General features: G+C 29.9%; 2 protein-coding genes across 4 annotated transcripts in view; both read left to right on the forward strand.

Moving 5' to 3' along the window:
- LOC106677695 (serine/threonine-protein kinase MAK) overlaps positions 1-22,675 on the forward strand; it is a 258,305-nt gene that overhangs the window by 227,554 nt on the left and 8,076 nt on the right. For all 3 annotated transcript variants that reach the window (XM_014415770.3, XM_014415772.3, XM_014415771.3), the window contains 3 exons: positions 5,623-5,677; positions 13,765-13,886; positions 16,235-16,444. In XM_014415770.3, coding sequence (XP_014271256.1) covers positions 5,623-5,677; positions 13,765-13,886; positions 16,235-16,444 — 387 coding nt within the window. The remainder of the gene's footprint in view (positions 1-5,622; positions 5,678-13,764; positions 13,887-16,234; positions 16,445-22,675) is intronic.
- Positions 19,198-21,819, forward strand: mIF2 (mitochondrial translation initiation factor 2). Its single transcript, XM_014415769.3, has one exon. The coding sequence runs from the start codon at positions 19,636-19,638 to the stop codon at positions 21,733-21,735; it is 2,100 nt and encodes a 699-aa protein (XP_014271255.1). The 5' UTR covers positions 19,198-19,635; the 3' UTR covers positions 21,736-21,819.

A 22,675-nucleotide genomic window follows, 5' to 3' on the forward strand; every position in this document is an offset into this window, starting at 1 on the left:
TATATATATATTAGGGCCGCCCATAGCTCAGTGGTTAAGACACAGTCTTACCAATGGCGGTGCCGGTTCGAATCCGGCCTGGGACGTTGACTTTTTTCATCGAGTAAATGAAGAACTTTGACCCCCAACCATGGTTAGGCAGTATAGGACTACAATGGGAGTCTTGGCGGAAAAATATATATATATATAAACTAATCGACAATATTTAGGTGAACAAGTTTAGTCCTAAAAGACCAATCTTTTAGGAGTTAAGAAAAAAATAATAAAACACACTGAAACTGTTTTATTTTAATTTTCTAGTTTGGAAAATATTGGTCTTGTTTCTTCCACCAAAAATAATAATAGATATATAATCAGCAAAGGAAAAAAACTTTATTTTGAAAATTTAATAGCAAATAATTATTCTTTTATCGTATAAACTGAATATTAAACCAGTTTATCCGATTTCGGAGTTCTTTGACTCTGAAGAGGGCTCTTCTGAAAGTTCCTATTTAACTCAGGCAAACAACTATTGCATTGTATAAGAAGGTCTATGTAAATAAAGTGATTACACATTAACAATATGATTAAAATAAAATCAGTTTAGAAATAACGTTGGTTCTAAAACATGTAGCAACATCCCAGCTAAAACAAATAGCGTTGTTCAAGAATCTTTTATGACCTTCCAAATTTGATTGGAGGTTCGGTGAATAGCAAATAGTTAAGATATAGGTGTTTCTGGTGAATAATTCTCTATCTATCTCATAAGACATCAGAAACTCAAATTGCACCGAACAGATTATCGAACATGGCTTATGTTTCATTTATTATTTAATTCTAGATAGACCTTTTTGACTGTTGTAAAACGAATATTTCTTGTTTGTATGTGGATTTTTTAATCAGACAGTTTAAAGTTTAGTCAATAATCCTCTAGACGTTTGTTTATTGTGATTTTTTTATTCAATTTACTAGTTCCTTTCCTATGTTCTCTTCACAATTAATGTATTTTTTATTTGACGTATTTATTAAAAAAAAAAAAAAAAGTACATTAAAATAATATTGTTAATTTAGTAAGAATCACGAAGAAATGTAGAGCTTCAGATCAAAATCAATTTTATCCATTTTTTTTTTTAACAGAATTTAGTTTGCACCTAAATTGTGACTTTTTCTGGCTCTCTAACTTTGAAGTTTTGAGTAATTAAGCTCCTTGTCAATGATGTATAGAGCTTTCAAGTATGTTGTCCTCTGAAAAATAAATTTCATTCACTCAATATGATTTTTTGTCTAAGTCAAAATGAATTTTATCTTGAATGTACAAAATCTATTTTGATCGGTATTTCCTCACATTGTAATAAAACCGTTCTAGTACAGTTACACACGTTGTGCAGAGACCTCTAGAACACACAAGTTTGAAGACCTTTAGCAACTTACTGTGTAGTGAAGGTCTAGAAGCTAGTTGCACGAATCCGTTTTCAGCAACTCGTGCTCCCTACAAACCCTGCAATAAATTGTTCACTGTTTTAGACATTTAATTTTTTCGCATGACCTAGGTCTAAGTTATATAAATTATGGTTCCTGCTTTGCGGTGTAAGTTACATTATGATGGAGAGCAATTATTTAGTGAAATTGAGATAATATAATTTTTAAAAAAAAATTAAATTATTTAAAATGATTTGGGTTAGAGAAATGGCACCAATAATTGAACACTTAAGCCAATTTCTAGCCTAAAAATTTTCTAACGTGGTGTCTCTCGTACAAAATAACTAATCGTTAATCAAAACGTTGTACAACAATGAAGAAAAATATAAAATAGTTTATATTCATCTTTGGAAGTTTTTTTTACCTCAATAATTTATAGATAACTAATCTGTTTCTTTTCCCTCGAATGTTTAAGTCGGCAGAGAACTGCTTAGAAGTAAAGAATCAAAATTAGAAACTGTAAATTTTCTAGGTTCAAATTTGATTTATGTTTTAGAAACACCTGTTTACCACCAGGATCAAATTTGTTGGATCCAATGCCTAGACATCAAGTATTCTTATTATTTTAAATATATTCGGTTTCCTCAAACACTTTCCATCAAGAAGTGCTGGAATATTATGTCAATGAAAACCCCATTAAAAGGCCTAAAAATCATGTTAATATAATGTAAGATGTTATCACCTATGGGGTTATTTTGAAGACTGTTTTCTTAAAACCTATCTTCACTTTCTCAACATGAAACACGAAGCTTTGAAAACATGAGATAGACTCTTGCGGATTTTGATATAACCCAAAATACCAACAGAAGACTCATTTCCGGCCATTTTATGAAGAGCCATTTAAAGGCCATCTATTAATAAATATATTATCCTTCACTTTCTCGTAAATTGTTTAAAAACTTTTCATTCATTTTCAACATTATAATTTGGGAGTTACATGATAGACTGCATCTAAAACGTAGTGTTTAAATTTAAATAATAATTTTAGTAAATTGATTTATGATATTACATAATCATTCAGAGCTATTAATGTAAATAACCTAAAATACTAATATGTCACATAAGTGCTTATATATTATATTAGATTAATATTATTACAACAGTGCCATGCTCTTTTACCAAGTGCATTAGGAACTGCTCAACAGCAGTTTAAGTATTTTATATTGGTTCCTACTATACCTACGTCTATTCTCCCAAGTTTGAAAGGAAAATGTAAATCCCTCAAAAAATGGAATGATAGCTAGAGCATCCAAAATTCATTTAATCTCATGGAGTACATTTAAAATTTAATTATCTCTCGATAGTAGTGCATTTTGATTTTCACTACCGAAGACTGTAGGAAAGCTTTACATTAATATAGAAAGTGAAAAAATGTTTGTCTTTAGAATCGAATAACTTTTACTCCCATTTGATGTTTTAGAAATAAAAAAAGAAATATGGTTCCAAGTCTGCCTGTCTGTTGTTGAATCCACGAACAGACCTCACGACACCTCTACCGTTCCTCCAGTTTAATAACATTTTCAGTGACTATGTAGGACCTAGATATTTCGAAGTCAGTTTCGGATAATCCCAGCAACTACATTCGATTACATGGACTTTCCTTGGCTTTACAAATATTTTCACTTGCAATTTGCGTTTTAAACATCAAGTTTACGAATATTAGTTAGTAATAAAATCATGATGCAGGCATGACATCCATGCTTACATTTCTCCGATTGTAACGAAATGTTTAGGAATGGTACGGGTTGGCAGCTAGATGTCCTCATGAATGTCAATTTTATCAAATTCTAACGACTACTTTCGCTTGCGAGTGTACAAACGTTTATTACTTGAACCAGCTATATTGCGAAAACACCTCATCTAATTTGGTCCAAATTTGGTGATTAGTGCAGAAATTATCCGGTATCAAATGCCTACTCTCACTAATGAATAATAGATGTTATTCTCAACCGACAAATCATATTTATTAAAAAAAAAAAAGAATATTAATAAAATCCATTCTTAAATTTTTGAATATATGTAATTATGCCACATCTATCCAATAGATATAGTGTTATACTGAGCTTTAGGCTTAAAAAATGTTTTATAATTATATTTATCATTTTCTTCTTGAATTTCTAAATTAATACTTATAGCTCGAGTCAAATTTTTTTTTCATTGCAACACACAAATAAAACAAACTAATATCTTTTTATAGAGGAGATTTCATAATAGAAGGATCAAAATTAGAATTTTTGTATTATTAATGACATCCGTTTAATTTTTTTAAGTATGTGAAAAACTATTTTCATATGCTTAGTTAGTTGTTTTGACTATATTCACTATACAAGGGTTCCTTCTTGCTACAAGGAACCATTTTTCGGGAGTGAGTTTAATTACCTCCCTTTGAACTAACTGCATTGACTATTGAATACAAATGTTCTAAAAAACATGATATTTAGAAACAAAGATTCTAGTTTATCCTTCTAATTGTAATTGATAGGGGCCTATTGAATCGATAAATCTTGTCTGTTTTTTTTACTTCTTGATTCGACGGAGATAAATTGTGCGGTTACTCCAATAGGCTTAAACCGTACACTACACTAGCTTACAGTAGGTAACCTGAAGACCGTACAGTGACGGACAGGTGTGACCCCGATCCACGCGCCGAACCGAACGTGCCGCCTCAGGAACGCACATCGTCCCTTCCTATTTGCATTCAAGGAGAGGAAGTCCTTTGTGCTCTAGACTGAATCCTATACCCCGATTTGATCGGCTACATCTTGTTACATAGAGGATCTCTTGTCATGCGCTTTAGCTAGCTAAAGTAAACTGGTAATGGTTTTCGTGGAAGGAGGGGGGGTGTTACCGTTGCTTGCCTTACTGTCATCTTAGAAACGTTGCAGAGCAGTCTAAAGGCCGATTCACTGTATAAGTTTAGCTTCCCTTCCATACAATTTACATATAATAGTATAAAGAATAAATTAATGTTTGTATACTAATTTTAGTTTACTTTCCTCACATAGCCTACCAATTATACCAATGGTAAGGGATTACTAACTTCTACTCCACACACCAATGACATGACACATTGAACTAACCTTCCAAGGAAATTTTGTTACCTTCGTCACATAAAATAAAATATTTTCTTGTTTGTTTACGTAGATCAGGTACCTAAATGCGCTTTAGTTCCTAGTTTCAAAGTCCACCAAAATTAAAACTCCTTTAAATTATGGTTTCCTTAAAAAATCCATAATTCCGTAAAAATGTACACCAACATACAAAACGCAAAGTTTGATAGCGCAACTGGCTCCATATACTTCATCTAGACACTCCTGATTGCTTCTATGTATTAACTTAAACTTTACATGCTGTTCTGTGTAAACAATATGGAAAAGAAACATTTATTTCGAATCGATATTTAATATTTACCACGTTCCAAAACTGTATTCTTCTATTAATTTTAAACTGGATTCCAACCTCCATTATTGACTATAAATTATTTGCATTAACTCAGCAGAACTCAAATCAAAACTACAAAAAATTTTTAAGTTCTTTAAACAGGTTAAAATATAATTAGATTTAGTTTATTAGATGGATACATTTCTAAACTATTTGATATGATCACACCATCTCTTGTTAATCTCCAATAGTATGAAAAATTTTCAGCTCAAGAGATACCAAATTTTTCTTTTGAGATTAATAGCTATGCCATAGTCTACTGAAATTGAAAATAATAACAATTGAGAATAAAATAAAACAAAATAAATTATTATTATTTTCTTTCCTATCGTTTTTTATTTATTTTAACTATAAAGTATACTATAACTTTAGTATTTTGTTCATTGTAAGGTATGTTGGAGTCAAGTGATATCAACACTACTAGCTTTAGGAGAATCTGTAGAACGTCCTCAGTAAAGGAAGTACGGTACTATCTTTGGAATACGTCTAACTCTAATTAAAATAAAAATATTTTTTGTCAAATGTCCCACTATTCAAGGGAAGCAACGATATTCGCATAGTATAAATTTACATTTATATACATAAATGATGCATGTATGTTTATTTGGGCACTATGAGTTCAATACCTACCGGTATCTACTCCTAATATGAAATTAGATTATATCCTTTAATTAGATTAAAATATTAATGAACCTGAATTGTAAAGTCTTCTATTGTTTTCAGGATGAAGAGGAAATACTACTCATGGGACGAGGCTATGAACTTGAGGGAAGTGAAGGTAATTAATAACTTTTATTAACTTTGACAACTTATTTCAAATATAAATTTATTTTTATTTTAAAATAAAATTTTAAAATATTAACTGTTGCTATAAACTAAACAAAGACATTAGAAGATAGAAAATAAAATATGACAATTATGAAAAGTATAAAAAAAATTAATTATCATTAATAATAGAAAGAAAAGATTGTAAAATGTACATACATATTATCAAAATAGATAATACTAATAATTTGTATATTTTTATATGTAAAAAGTTATGATTTATTCCATCAGTTTAAAACAGGAATCATTTACGATTTCTACGATTAATTAGCATTTAATTGCACTGTATTGATAAATAACATTTATTTTTTTAATTAATTGTATGTAATAATTTTTTTTCGTAATTTTGAGTAATAAATTTAGATATTTGAATAATTGCTATTTTAAGATAACTTTTCTCCAGACATCGAAACAATGTAGTTTACAAAAAAAACAAACGCCCATTATAAAGCATTTCTTTTGAGGAATACACCGACAATACGATCTTAAAAAACTTAATACTTTATGAATCTGAAGTGAATTAAGTTTTTAAAGACTCAAAAACTAATTAACAATTGTTATTTAACGTAAATATGTAACAAAGTAATAATAAAAAAGATCTAATGGAAATAATAATTTTCAAACTAAAGTATTTCGAGACAACTCAAGTGACATTGTGAAGTGGAAATTTGAAATGGATTATCCAGAAATAAGTATTGAATGACAAATATAAAAAAAAAAAAAAAGTTTGTAATTTTAATGTTTATATTAGACTTATAGTTTAATATTTAAAATTTAACTTATTTCTGTTACCTGTATAAGAAATAGCATTTCTTATGTTTTCTCTGTGTTCCTAGAATCAAATAGCAATAAAGCTAAAATTTTAAAATTAGTAATGTTTTAATGAAAGAAATTTAATAACGTGTATAATATTTAATAAGTAGAAATTAATATTATTTCTATTCAGTAATAATTTTATTATTTTTATTTGTGATGTTTACAAAATAATATAATCTTTTACGTTCTTTTTACATACACATGCATGTGAATATAGGATATTTCAAGTCTATGTGTATGTATAGAAATTCTCAAAAACTGCAAATTAAGCACACCTCTCATCATGATTGTCTGCAATTCGGATTTGTTCACTGTGTTAAAATTTACAAAAATAAACAAGAAATCGAGATAGAGATGATAATGTTATGAAAAACTGATGATAGACGAAGAGGAGGAGATTTAAATGTGTATAGGTTTAGGGCAGGAGGAGATGCAAGTCATGAGGATTTAATCCAGAAAATATTTGTCAAAATTAGTATACAATTTTTACTATGTGTATTTCTAGAATAAATACAGAGAGAAAATAGTGAGTGTGAATTATGAAAGTAGATTTCGACATAAGAAGTCGATAAGATAGAAGATAAAGTAGACCATAAGAACGGTAAAGAAGAAAGGAATTAATTTCTAAATAAATCTGCCTAAAATTTGTGATTTTGCTTTGTTGATTTTCACAGCTGTCAATATCCTTTGTTCTTAGAAAGTAGGTCAATCCTCCGGTAATTAGTCAATATGTTTCCTTATCCATTCTATTAGTCGACTTGTTCCATTCTATTACTTTCTACTTTTGTAATAGAGATTGTAATAGTATCGTATTTTAAAAAGCGTGATAACATTATCGGTCAGTGCATATTCAACAAATTTTATTCCCTTATGGATAATAATAATGAAGAGAAGATGGTTGGGGTACGGTCAGTGAAAAACAAAAATAACTAAAAAGTTTATTGCCATAAACGTACAAGAATATAAAAGTTAAAAGCAGTATGATAATATTAAAAATATGAAACAGGGAAAAAAAGTAAATAATAGATATATGAAAATCCTATAAATAAATATATACACATAATGAAAATTATATAAGATTAAAGCTATGAAAAAAGTGAGAAAGAAAACTTATATATAATTAAATAAATATGTAAGTAAAATATAATGTTATATAAATCAAACATAATTTTTTTCTTCGCTCTTTCATAATTTTAATATTACTATATTCTCATAATACTTCATCTGTTTATAATACTTACATCATACATTTTTTTTTTAACACTACGTATGTTACTATATCATCTATTACTTTCTGATTTTCTAGTTATTCTGTATTTACTTTTATTTATTATTCCTATTTATTAGTGTCAACATTTCGGCCAGATTTTCAAGCCTTCATTAAGGCTAAGAACAAAATCAAGAAGTCTGTTATCTCATTTTTTTATTGTCTTACTTATTTTATTCTATTATACGTTTTCTCCACTGACTGCCCTCAAGCATTCTCTTCTCACATCACATCCACGGTTAACAACTGACGCAAGAATAGCAATAAAATTCTCAATTCTATTCATTCAGTGAAGGTAGATGACTCCATGTTGTGGTCTGACTGACCCAGATGGCGGGTGCTTTGGCCTGCGCGGGCGAGATTCGAACAAACGATGGGTATTAGAGGCGAACTAGACTCACAAAGGACCGCTACAATAGTTGCTTGGAGAAGTACACAAGTGTCCTCGGATCGTTGACTCCAGTCTTGAATAACAAGGAAGTGCAGAGCAGTCTCCACGTTCTACTGTCGATACACTATCAATTCTGTCGGTCTCTTTCAATGATTACCCAACCCGGGACAGCGGTTACTTAACAATTTATAAAGAATTCCATTAAAGCGGACTGGATACTATATTATTATAAGAAATGTTCAGAGATTAGTACCAGAAAATCTATTGGAATTGCGTAAAACTCAGTGGTTAAAAAATATGGCTTCGTCCTTCCTTTACAATTTAAGCTTTGGTTTAAAAAAAAAAAAAGTGCGTTAAGAGGTGTGAGCGTTTTATAAGATTTCTTCTAAAGCCCGTGTTATTCTAGGGTTGCAGTATAGGCCTCCAATGGGAGTCTTGGCCGGAAAAAAAAATAAATAAATAAATTCTAGGGTTCTAATTTAATTTTTTTTTTAATATCCTTGAAATATAACTAACCACAAAATCTATTTTCTAACTCAGATTCGAAATCAAAGATGTAATGAAATTGAATAAGTATGTATTTTCTGCAGAACGATTTCAGGAACTCGAATGATAAAATAAATATTTATTAAATCAAAATGGAAAAACTTACTACGATGTTAGAAAAGAAGAAAATCTGGTGTGTGCATTACACATTTTTCATTTTGTTTATAAGCCCCTTTTTGGTCATTTCTGACTTAAGGGGGGATTATCTACAGGTTATCACTCTATTTTATATTTAGAGGTAAGTGAGTTTATATTTAGCGGGACCACCACAGAATTATAGTCGACTCCCCCCCCCCTCACCAGGCCAGATATGAACCGGTGCCGCTGCATTCACGAGCCTGTCAAAGTTAATGCTTTGACTCGCTCCACCACGAACGGCCCTACCATCTTTTGTTTAAACTACCACCCTTCTTCAAAACACAATTAAACCTTTTACGTTTCAAACAATTATTTATTATTGAGAATGGCAGTACTTCCCTTATTGTATATTTTATACACAGTGAATTGAAACTGAAATATGACTATGTTAATTGTCTAATTCTTTATAATTACATATACATTCATGGTTTATTATTACTAAAAATAAAAAATGGTTAATCATTTCAAATAAGCATATTTTAAAGGAAGCTTTCTTGAAAATTCGACATTTGAGCCCTGTCACACTATTTCAATAATGATAAGAAAAAGACCACTTGACTACGCGTTGTTTATATGTTTTTTGGAGAAAAAAAAATGGTACTTCAGGCAAATGCATTATAGTTAAGAACTTGCTATAACGTCACAGGCTTATTAAACCCCGCTTCAATAAGTATTTTCTGTCAAAAAACATGATGCATAAATTTTTTTCTGAATTTAAAAAACAAATCAATTTACTAAAACTTACTTATTTTCCGAATTTTTGGCTAAATATAATAATTATTTTATATCAAGATAATAATTTTGATAAATTGAATGAAAACCATAATTTATTTGTTTATTTATTTATCAGTGCAAATTATAACTTTTCCTCTTATATTATCATACTCTTTATCTTCTCTAAATTTAGAATGTGGCTATTTTAAACAATATACTACAAAACTAAACAACAATAATGAATTCGCATTCTCAGCTTTTTTAAAGGTGATTTCATAATATTAATTTTTTTCTTAAGAGAGTAATGTTGATATTGAATTATGGTAAGTGACTCTAGTTTGAAAGTGACAAATAACTAATTTTGCCACGCTTTAGGTACGAATGCCTCGAATATTTATTATCAGTTTCGTACTATTCGTTGTTTAGCTAGGTTTTTCATAATCAGGTCATTTTGCGAAACTTTGTTATTTCCCACGAGTCCAAACATCCAAATCTCACAAAATGATATGTGCGTCTGTGAATAGTATAAAAAAAAACAAAAAAAAAACAGTAAAAACAGTTTTAAAAACTTTTGAGTCGAACGAAAGTAAAATTACATATTTAAGATTAACTTTTGTACTATATATTTTTCACTTTTTAGGATTTTCTCAAAGAAACGTTTAAATGATTCTGGTTAAACTAGGCTATATCAATGTACAATGAAGTGTTCTTTAATATCAGCTAGGTGCTATGTTTATTGAAATAGTCTGGCACGGCTTAAATAACTAATTAAAATCAAAAATCCTCTAAAGCACAATTATTTTTGATTATTTGAAATAATTAACCATCTTTCATTATTAATAGTAATAAAAAATGAATAATTATGATCTATGAATGAATTTGATAATTATTGTCTTTCCATGGTTGTTATGACAAGTCTTACTTTTACTTAACTGTGTATGGAAAATATAGTATGAGGAATTATACTGATTAATAAATAAACAGCTGTTTTGATGAGTAAAAGGATAATGCGTGTACTATAATTTTTATTGTATAAGTGAGCAGGGCAATGCAATTGTTATTGGGACTCGGAGGACCTTAAAAAATTAATTTCTTTTGAAAAATCAGATTAGAAATTTTTCACGATGCCAATACTTCTCCTTACTATATGCACCATATAAAGGTAAGTAAAAGTAAAAATGATGAAGCCCTATCAATCTGTTTTAGGAATCATCTTCCGAGATAACACCCTCTTCTTCAGAAATATTAACTTATCTTAAACGAATACTTTCTGTTAAATGCCAGTTTACTTAAGCTATTATTCATATAATGGAAAAGGTCTTTGACTTCATTCTACAACTGACTGCTCTAAGATCGAGAGCACTGGCCCACAGCCTCTAGTAGTGCTGGTACACCGATGCTGAATCCCGTGACGGTGGAACTTTCGCCCTGAGACCCAGTCCCTTTATCCATGAGTACTGTTTACATCGTGCTCGCTCCATTTGTCCCATCTCGAGCTGAATATTCAACGCCCACGACTCTTCTTTCAACTGCTATTTCCTCGGCTACTTTCTCCGTAATATGGATGATCGCATCAGTTATAGTCCTTACAAAGAAGGATCGAGGATATATGATTCAAGTCAGGGTACGGGTTCGAATCCTTTCAGTGGCGATAAATTCTGTCTGAATCCTATTATTTCAATGTTACTAGTTTCTATATGTTGAAAAATACGGATTTCGCTCTTGAAAGACGTTATAATAAACAAAAGTCTTAAAGTCTCTTGTAAGAATCCATATCTCAAATACCAGTCATCTACAAGCATTATTCTCATTTTACACCATTTAGACTATGGTTGCCTCATGCGCAGAGTGGTGTAATATTGATTAAAAAAAAGGACTTCATCTTCCAGGTTCTTAGGCGATCTCAACTGGCATTTCGAGTAAGATTTATACTTTTATAGACTATAATTCTTCCTTTTTTTCGTCTGGAAAATTAGATTTTCCTTAGCACTTTTCTTTTCAGTTCCTCTATAACCAATAAAACTCCCTGTATCCTTGATCCTCTGACCCTCAGTTAAATTCTTCATAACTCGTTTAGGGATTCCTGGTTTTTAAATAATCTAACTATTATAATTATTTTTACTCATATTAAATTGAGAAATACTATTGTCAAATAATCTAGGAGAATAATAAATCGTTTTCGTTTCAGTACAGCTGTTATTTGTTACTTATTAAATTTCCTGGACAAAACAAAAAAAGGGGTTGGATAATTGCCCAAATACTAATTGGATATACTAATTAAATTTGCAAGATATTTTATGCACCGATTTTTATTTACCGATATATGCTGAATAGATAAAATAAAAATTAATTCATTTAATATTTCAATGTGTATTAATGTTTTAAAGGGCGCTAAAAAGGAATCTTACTTTATTTTTCCTAAAAATAATTTAAAATAATAAATTATGAATAAGTTTATTAGCCTACTTTACTGGAAGACTCTTTTGGTTTTAACCACTTTTTTATATCTATTTAAACTCATTCATTTAATGCATTCAGAAATATTTTATACTTATTCTACACAAAGGTTTGTACCTTTATAACGTTGAAACCTATATTGATCTTAGGCAGAAAACAACAATATATAAAATTGGCCATTAGAACGAACACTATGTCAAATATTTTTTGGATCACCAAAAAAAAATGGGTCAGTAAAAAAATCAGTAACCTCTCGCAAATGTCTCCACAAGTCAGGGTTTTTTCTCGACGGTACCAATAAAACGACTGATAATTACAATCTAAAATTCCAGGTTAAAAAATTGAAGAATCCACTATTTTAAGGTGGGCAAACATGCATTGTTTGTTCCTCTTTTAGAAAACTAAGGGATTTGTGTGCATAATGCCAAGTGAAATTTTAAAAAACATATAGTATATTGATGATCAATGTGATGAACTAAAAAAATAATAAAACAGTAATAATTGATCCCGCATACCCAATAATCAACCAAATTTTATTTGTGTTTTTATCCTTAATTTAATCAATGATTAAAAATTTTGCAGCATACACTCATGGCACAGCATCACTACTAGATATAGATAGAACCTTGGGTGCTCTAAAATGAAAAATAATATCTATATACCTTATAAAACATAATACAAAAATTAATAAATTTTGCTTGGTTCTTTATCGCACATGTGGGTTCAATTAAAATAACCAAAACCATAAAAATAATAATTTTAACTAAATTCGTTAATTGATATCAAAAATTTTATTGTGTTTCGTTATTTAACTAGTGTGTTCCTGTAATTAACTAGTTTTTTTATAAAGAGCTTTACCAGTTCTTTTCAAGCGGCAAACTAGAAGATTTGTGTGGGTTTTAAGCCTTTAATGTTTATATGATTTCTGGAGCAGAACTCCCTTCTTGGCAGGACACCTTTCTTAGGGTTTCTATCGCCTCGTCTGGCGCAGGGTCCCTAAGGAATAGACTGAACCTCATCTGAAATTTCCCTTACTGGCATAAAAGTTATTAATGACCTACATGTTCGAGTTAGTTTATATCATTATTTTTTGTTATTAATTTTACTTTTCTCTTTTATTAAGAAGCATTATTCTTACCTATTTATTTTATCTTTTTTTTTTCATTTTAATTATAACATTGTATATAGTTAGGGGTGTCTTTTGCACGAGACTATACCCCCCCCTATAATCAACTTTTAAAAAATATATATATAATGTAACGGTTATATCAACCATGTAAGGCCTACCAGGCTGATGGTCTTTCATATATTTTTTACATCTTTTTTTATATGGTTTTTAATATTTTATAGACCCGATTTTTATCTGGTATAAAATAAATTAAATAAATAAAAAAGAGTTAATTTAATTTTTCTAAATATCTTTACGGTGACGACGTTAAAAGCACAGATATCTAATTATTTCAATATTACTTTATTCTTTAATATTATTTTATTACTAATGTTTCACCATTTAACCATTACTATTGGATCTCTTTACTCTATTTGTTCAACATTAATTTAAATTCACTTAAACCTAATTATTTTTCGTATAAACTCACAAGATTCTATTTATTTTCAACTTTATATATAATATTAAACCTTATCTATTAATTTACATTTTATTATTATATAGAATATATTTTAACAATGTTCTTATTGATTTTTTTTCTAGTCACTGAAGAAACTGAATCACGCCAACGTAGTCAAACTAAGAGAAGTAATCAGGGAAAATGATACGCTTTATTTTGTGTTCGAATATATGAAAGAAAACCTATATCAACTCATGAAAGACAGGTAACATAATTTTAAATTTTTATGAAACGTTTAATAAACGGTTTCAATTTTTTTTTTTTAAATTCAACGAGGTTGGGAAAAGTAGTATAAGTCAAAAAATGCTCAGGATTGGTTGTTTAACACGCTATAGATCATTTTGAAATCGACATGATTCTTTTATTAGATCATTTATTTTTCTGAGTAGATTAACTATTAACTGGCATCTATTTGTATGAAAGTAATATAAATCAAAATTTCAAAATGTTCGACAGCGCATGAAGCAATTATTTTTATCATTAATATGATCTATAATTTTTTTAGATTAATATTATTTATTTTTATGTTAAATAGTAGAATATAGTTTTAAGATAAGAAACTGTCTTAGATTCCTTCTTTTAGTTTTATAAATACTTAAAGAAATCTTTTTTCCCTAACGGCATTATATAATAGAGGGAGCGAGTAATTAATAATAAGTAAGGCCCTATACTACTAACTCCAAGGATCTGAGTTCGAATCCGGCTGCGGCAGATAATTGTTCTCTGTTCCACTATGGCCGAGAATCAACCCTGTGGGTTCGGGAGCCCTCCGGGGTCCACCTAGCCTCATTAAGTGGGTACCTTTATTGTGTAAAAATCTGGCGATCAAGCGTTATTCTGATGAAATCACCTCCTTGCACACTGTAGTCTAGTAACAGTACGCACTTGCAATGTACTGCACCCCTGACCTTTTATGGATTTTTATATTATTTAAATACATAATTTTATTTTGATACTTAATTTTATTTTATTCTATGTGATTAGTATTTTCTCTTACCTTTTATTTATTATTTTTTTTATTCCATTGTTATATATCTAATTATAATTTCCTATTTAATATGGTATAAGATATTTGATATTATTTATTTGTTTTTTAATCTACTTATTCATTTTTTTAACTCATTTATATATTTTTCAACTTATTTGTTTATTTATTTCTAAATTAGGTATTACTTATTACCTTATTAATTCGTTTTTAACTTTACTACAACGACTACTATTTAGTTTTATTTTAAGTTACTTTGAATTTTAATTTATTCATAATTTTGGTTTCTTGTTTATTTTTTTTTATATATGTGTACTTACATTGTTCCCATGTTTTCATAAATTTTAATGAAATTTCAAATACAATACATTGAATATTTGTGTTGCGTTCTTGGAGATTAATACCAGATGAATGGGAGGGTAATAGGAAGACTAAATAATATACGGTTATAAAGAAAAACAAGAAGAAAGAAAGGATTCACAAAGGAACAAAAAAAACAGAATACAAATACAGGATAAAAATAATTATTATAACCTAGATATTTTGAATAAAATAAAATTAGTAGACAAGATAAGAACAAATAAATAAGATAAGAAGTAATAAATAAGTTATTAAAAAAATAAATGTGTTAAAGTTAAAAAAAAAATTAAAGTAAAAAATAAAAAAGTTAGAAGTTAAAAAAACAATTAACAGGCTTTAAAAAATAAAGCAAATAAATAACATCATAATATCTCAGAACTTATTAGATAGAAATTATTAACATATATATAACAAAGCAATAAAAAAAAAAACTAGAAATAAAGAACAAAAACAAAACAAAAAAGAGGTAATAGAAAATATTAGATTGTGAAATAAATGGATAATTAAAATATATACAAACTTATATATTTACATACAAAAAGAACAATGTATGTAATTATATCAGACAAACTTTGTTAATTATTTGTTAATGTTCGGTTCCGGTCAAAAAAGTCATCTTTAGGTAAAGGTTGTGACAGCATTATTAAATTTGTAATGAGGTATTAACAGCCTATCTTAAATTAACTAACGTACCTACCGTCACCTAAAAAAAACTAATAAATCCACTTTCTGTTTATGTATAAAATAGAACTGTTGATTTTTTTAGACGAGGTACCACAGCTTCAGCGATGATATAGTATAATAAATTAAAACAATTATAAATATTTAGCAATTTAAAAAACCGACCACAGTTCAAGGAGATATCTCGACAGTTACTTTTCTGTTGTATCGACTTGTTTAGTGATGAGATACAGTACATACTAGTTGTGGTGGGAGAACTAGTCCAGCGAATGGGCCTAACGTCCCTCTTTGCAAACCAAACCTATGACAACTATGTAGGGGTTGCCACCGCGTACCAAGTTTCAAGATTCATTTCTCGAACCATCTTATTTCATTTGATTTGTATTGTCCTACCTGGCAAAATTAGTGTCCACGATGATTTTTTCGTCTAATTATGAAATATATGGCGGTTTATACCTGAAATATATTATAAACCATTCTATTGAACTATGATATGCACAAACTGTTAATACCTTTTTATATTGCAGGGAGAAACTTTTCCCAGAGTCGGTGGTGAGGAACATCTTGTACCAAGTGTTGCAAGGACTGGCCTTCATGCACCGCCACGGGTTCTTCCACCGGGACATGAAGCCGGAGAACCTCCTCTGCTGCGGCCCGGAGCTGGTCAAAATCGCAGACTTCGGGTTGGCCAGAGAGGTGAGGTCCAGGCCGCCCTACACGGACTACGTCTCCACCAGGTAGCTTCTTTAATGAGGTTTTTGTGTAAAGTATAGTAGTGCTTGGAGTACAGACTTCTATTCAGACGCCATGGAGGAATATCAAGAATTGAGGTGGTTAGAAAAGTAAGAAACTAGTGGGTAAGGTGCTTATTATGGTAGGACAGGTACCTATTTCGAATCTGATCGATATCCTATAGGACATTAACCCTCTTTTTGACACGGGGAAGTGGGCGCTACCATTACTTTGTTCAATGTTCAAATCTCCCAAGTATTTTAATAATCGATATATGACTCGAAATCTACAGTTTAAATCCTTACCTAACTGGTACTAATACGAAACAAGAAACTCTTGTTTGAATGGAAAAATTAATATTCAGTTAAAGTTAATAGAGATCCAAGGAAATCTCCCAAAATTTAAAAAAAAAAAACAGGATAAAATACAGCTTTCTTCTAATAATTTTCAGTTTTATTTTTAAATCTAATAAATATTGTTCTTTTTGTCTATACACAAACCTTTTTACTCATTCGTGTTCTTCACCCAACCTTCTTCTCATCTAATGATTTATAGAATCATATACAGGGTCTTTAAATACTGGACCAAGAATTGATTGAAATCAACAACAAAAAGCTATTTTTAGACCACATTTCAATTAAAATTCTTTATCTTACTAATGTTACTGCAAATATGAAAATTATTAACAAACAATAGAAGTATTTTCCTATCAGGTAAGAGTGTACTTCCTTAATTAACTCTTCTCATAAACAACCTAAAAATAACTATGTTATCAGATTTTATTATTTGAAAACACAAATATTTTTTAGAAAATATATTATCCCTTCTTTTTCCTTCGACAGCTTTTACAGAGTCGATTGTTTCTTCAATTCCCCTACTGTCTTGACTGTTACACCATACGAATCAATACTGTCTCTAGTGATATGCATTATAGATACTCAAGACATAACTGACTATTTTACTAATTTGTTTTCATTTATAGATTCGAATAGCGATTGTTACATATCTTAAGTCACTCTGAATCATTTACATGTCATGGATTGTAATCAGATACAGGACTGTATCAAAAAGTGAGAGGAAATCCGCCTCAAGTTCGTAGGCTGGAAAACCTTGAAGATCCGTTAGTTATAATTCCTTAGTGAAATGCTAGTCCGCTCAAATCACTACCAAGGACTAGGCATGAAAAATAATATTTCATAATAGTTTTTTGTTTATGAAATCCTGTCGAGTTTTAATTTTGCTTGAATAAAATGTAATTGGTTATCGTAAAAAAAATAAATAAAAATCAGGAATTTCCTTTACTCCAATTTCTTAGATATACTTCTATTTTATTTAAATTTCTATAGCCTTTGTCTAAGTTAATAACATTACAAGAATTTTCCCTAAAAACATTAATTTAGAAAAAATTAAATTGATTCACAATCCTCTTGAAAATTGAGAAATTACGTTTTTCAGTTTTTTAACAAAATTACCGAAAAGGAGGTCTTCTTGGTACCAAATCAAAAAGATATTAAATCTACTGTACAGTTATTTTCTGTATTTATATTATAAAAATTTACAATCTCAGAATTTTATGAATTTTGCTTATTTGAAAAGAGTGAAATTGAGAAAAAATTCATTCTGACTTTTAGATCGTTTAGTGAAGGGGAGAATGATGAATTTCATTAAATAAATAGTTGTTAATAATAAGGTTATTAATTTATCATTAATGTTTGGAGAAAAGTTGAAGAATTATTGATATAGGGAGTGAAAGAAATATTTCTGAATCGAACCTTCGAACTACTCGCGTTGTAGGCCTCTTGTTGTCAAATCCTTTTTCAACTTTCATAGATATTTCCGTCAATCCGATAATGATTACCTTTTCAGGAAATTTTTGCACAGGTTGCTATCAATTTCATCAAAGTTGATTTCAAGTGATTGAGATTTGCGGTGAGAATGGTACAGTATCAATTTTATCAAATTCCATTTTTTTTCGCTAATGGACGTGCAAAGGTTTTGTTTTCTCCACTTATATTTATTTCAAACACGGCTCCTCCCGTAAATTTTATTTTCAAATTATAAATCTTTATAAAAAAATAGAATTTAACATCAAACCTTGAAATGGCTTAGGTGTGTTTTATAGGAAATGAAAATTTGAATTTTTGGAATTCTTTAATATTACACATTTCATATATATTAAGGAAGGTTAATACCTAAAATGTCCGGGTTCAAATACCACTTGACCATAGATAATTTTCTCGGTATTATTTTTCTTTACAATAACTAACTGTGATTTTTTTTATTTTTATTTTTATCTCTGAATACAATAATAGATTCACCCCTACTATAGGTATGGGGTCCCATATGTCTTATCCGTCCATAACTGCTGGTTTATATCATTTTGTTGATGGTTGATTATTTTTGGTTCGAAACGTTGTGGGTTCGATTCCCTTCTGAGGCAGTTAATATTTATTCCTCGGCGGTCCTTGACACTCCCATCTCGACACCCACCTTGGTTAGTACATGGCGGCAACTTCAAAAAGGACCACTAGGTCCACTTGCCGAACTAGTTCCCCCCACCAGTTACCATTACCAATAGTTGTAAGGAAAAAACTTACAAATTCTTTTATATTTTATATTTTATATTCTGACAAATAACCGATAATTTTGAAATAACCGCCCAACCCGTTACCAAGCACCCTCTGGCGAGGACCGCCCATCCTCACCTGCGTAGTTACTACCTGTCAGTAATCGATACCTACTCTAGTTCTTGTCTTTGACTAGTTCGGTGTGGTGTTTTTCTTTAAATTTTAAACAAATACTCAAATATTTACGTTATTTTGTCAATTAATCCAATTTTATTATAAAATGAACAAGCTGTTAATCGCTGCTTAGATTTTTAAAATATTTTTTCATTCATTAAAAAGCAATTAATTTGCATATTTTTATTTTTTTAGTTCGAAAAATGAATTATGAAATGAGAATTCGATTGTTCTTTCGTATTCCAATACAATAAGCACTGATAGTAAACCCGGTTTTACCTTCTGTGTAACCTCCCTGGTCATTGCAGTGATCATGGGACTAACAGTGATCAGTATTATTATTAATAATTATTAATCTGTGAAAATATTAATTTATCCCAAAACAATAATGTGCCCGAAGGATATAAAATTAATCAACTGACAGTTGAACGACTTGATCGAGATATTGTTATCAAATGGCTTCATTGAGAAGATTGTACCACTTTTCCAGAATTCACAAAGTATGTTATGGCCTGATACTTGAACTTAATCAACCTGCTACTTGGTCAGTTCACAGAACATTCTATATTTCTGGTATTTTGCTCAAAAAGAAAACAGAGGATCAAGCTGACAAACCGAAATACCCAGGATTACAACCTTCTAAGTTTAAACAAAAAGAGGTTGTTGAAGTATGGAAGAATATGACCATGAATGATCTTGCTTCTACTCTTGGAAAGGATGTTAATTATGTTTTGGATGTTATGGAATTTGTTGACAATTCCGCCAACTATAGGAAAGGTCATCAAGTTATTGATAACTGGAAAGTGATTGAAGATGTTATTAAAAAGGCTGGTAAGAGATTTAGAATTGTCAATAAATTTGAAGTTAAAAAAGAAGAGGAAATAAAAGATTTAGTTCGTAGGGATCCTTCAGAATACAAAGATCCACAACCTCGACCCGCAGTTGTGACAATTATGGGTCATGTTGACCATGGTAAAACTACTTTATTAGACACTTTGAGAAATTCTGCTATTGTAGAATCTGAATTTGGTGGAATTACTCAGCATATAGGTGCTTTTTCTGTTTCTGTCAACAATAAGGATAGAATTACATTCCTTGATACACCAGGTCATGCTGCCTTTTGTTCGATGCGAAACAGAGGTGCACAATGTACTGACATAGTAGTGCTAGTTGTTGCAGCTGATGATGGTGTAATGGAGCAGACCATTGAGTCTATAAGCATGGCCAAACAAGCTAAAGTCCCAATCATTGTAGCTATAAATAAAATTGATAAACCAAAAGCCAATATTGATCAAACAAAAAAAATGCTGTTACAGCACGGGTTACAAGTTGAAGATTATGGTGGTGATGTTCAGGCTGTTGCGATTTCAGCCCTTAAAGGAACCAATATAGAGCTGTTAATGGATGCTATTTCACTACAAGCAGAAATTATGGACCTAAAATCTGATTACAGCGGTCCTGTAGAAGGAGTTGTTATAGAAAGCACAACAGACCCTTACCGTGGCAAACTCAGTACTCTATTAGTTCAATGTGGCACATTAAAGAAAGGTGCCATTCTGGTTGCTGGCACATCATGGTGTAGAGTGAGGGTTATGTTTAATGATAATGGTGAAACCATACAAGAAGCAAGCCCTTCTACTCCTATTCAGGTTTTAGGGTGGAAAGAATTACCATCGGCTGGTGACGTAACTATTCAAGTTCCATCTGAAAAAAAAGCAGCCGAAATCATTGATTGGAGAAAGAAGCAAGAACTTCATGGTAAAATGAAAGAAGATCAGGTAGTTATAGATAAAAAGATGGAAGAACATTACGAACAGTATCGAAAGCAACTTGAAGAAAAAAGGAAATTAGGTTATTTCAAATTGAGAAGGAAAGGTCCTAGGGAAAAAGAGTACATCAATACTGATACAGGGCCAAAGCTTAGCGTAGTTATCAAAGGTGATGTTGATGGTTCAGTTGAAGCAATATTAGATGTCCTTGAAACTTATGGAAATCCCAAGTGTAAATTGGATGTAGTTCATTATGGAGTTGGCCCAGTTACCAAGAATGACATAATATTGGCCAACACATTTAATGGTATTATATATACATTTAATACTGGTATTTTACCAGATACCAAAGAAGAAATTAAATCTCAAAAAGTCGTAGTAAAAAATTTCAATGTTATCTATAAATTGATAGATGATCTTAAATCTGAAATGGGAAAATTACTTCCATTGTTAGATGAAGAAGAAGAAGTTGGTGTAGCCAATGTTTTACAAGAATTTCTTATCAGTGAAGGAAAATCAAAAGTTCCTGTTGCTGGATCTAGATGCATAAAAGGCAAATTGTCTAAATCTGCACTTTTCAAACTAGTGCGTTCTGGAGAAACTTTATTCCAAGGAGCAGTGACTTCATTAAAACATTTTAAAGATGAAGTTGAGTCCATTAAAAAGGATATGGAATGTGGTATTAGGCTTTCTGACACTTCTATCCATGTCCAACCTGGTGATACTCTAATCTGCTATAAAATAAAAAAGGTTCCACAAAACATTGACTGGGATCCTGGATTTTAACTTCTTTTTATTATTGTTATTTTGCACCTTGTGATACTAAAAAAACTCTAGCTTAAAATAAACTATTGTTAATTTTTTTTTAAATTATTTTCTTTAATTTTTCTTATATCCTTTTACCTATCTATGTTTTATTTTTATGAAATTAAATGTATAGTAAATCGATCAATAAATAATTATATTCAGTTTCAGAGTATAACAGTTATGCATTTTGTGACTATTTACCAGATAGCTGATGTTGAGTTTAATTTCAATATATTTTTTAACTTCCTTTTTCTGTATGATATTTTCAAATCAAATATAAACTTTCAAGTCAACAATGTTGCTACATATGAAACCGCAATGGTGTGATTTGAAAACAAGAAGAGTTATGGTATTGAACCTAATAATAAGCAATTGCTTTCAAATTTAATTAATAACAGATTATTAATCAGTTTTTGATTAATTAATTAATCTTATACAGTAAAATAATCTATTAATTGGATTATTATATTGGATCATTTTTTAAATAACAATTAATTAATTGAAGTCAATTTCAATAAACATAATTTTTTAGTAATTATAAATAATTTTGTTTAACCATTTTTAAAAGTATCAACACATTACTTTAATATTCAGATATGAAACTTACCCTCTAATTCATCAATCCTGCAGACAGAGTACAAAATCTGAGACTAATGTTTAATAGGAGAATGGATATAAACCCCATATATAAATAAAAAATGCTAGCCACTAAGCATAAGACTATATCCCATGCTCTCATTTTTCAGATAAAATCTCAAATTACTAAAAAGATACTTTCCATTTTATCCCAAACACTCCAATCCCACATCACCACCCTTGAAGAATAGTTTCAGAACTAGAGGAATTTAAATACATTTCACCAAAGCACATTTACCCTTTGTCATAAATCCATGACTTCCTGCCGCTCACTATCCTTTAA

This window comes from Halyomorpha halys, unplaced genomic scaffold (genome assembly GCF_000696795.3).
Source record: "Halyomorpha halys isolate HHAL.00 unplaced genomic scaffold, Hhal_1.1 Scaffold106.1, whole genome shotgun sequence".
NCBI lineage: Eukaryota > Metazoa > Arthropoda > Insecta > Hemiptera > Pentatomidae > Halyomorpha > Halyomorpha halys.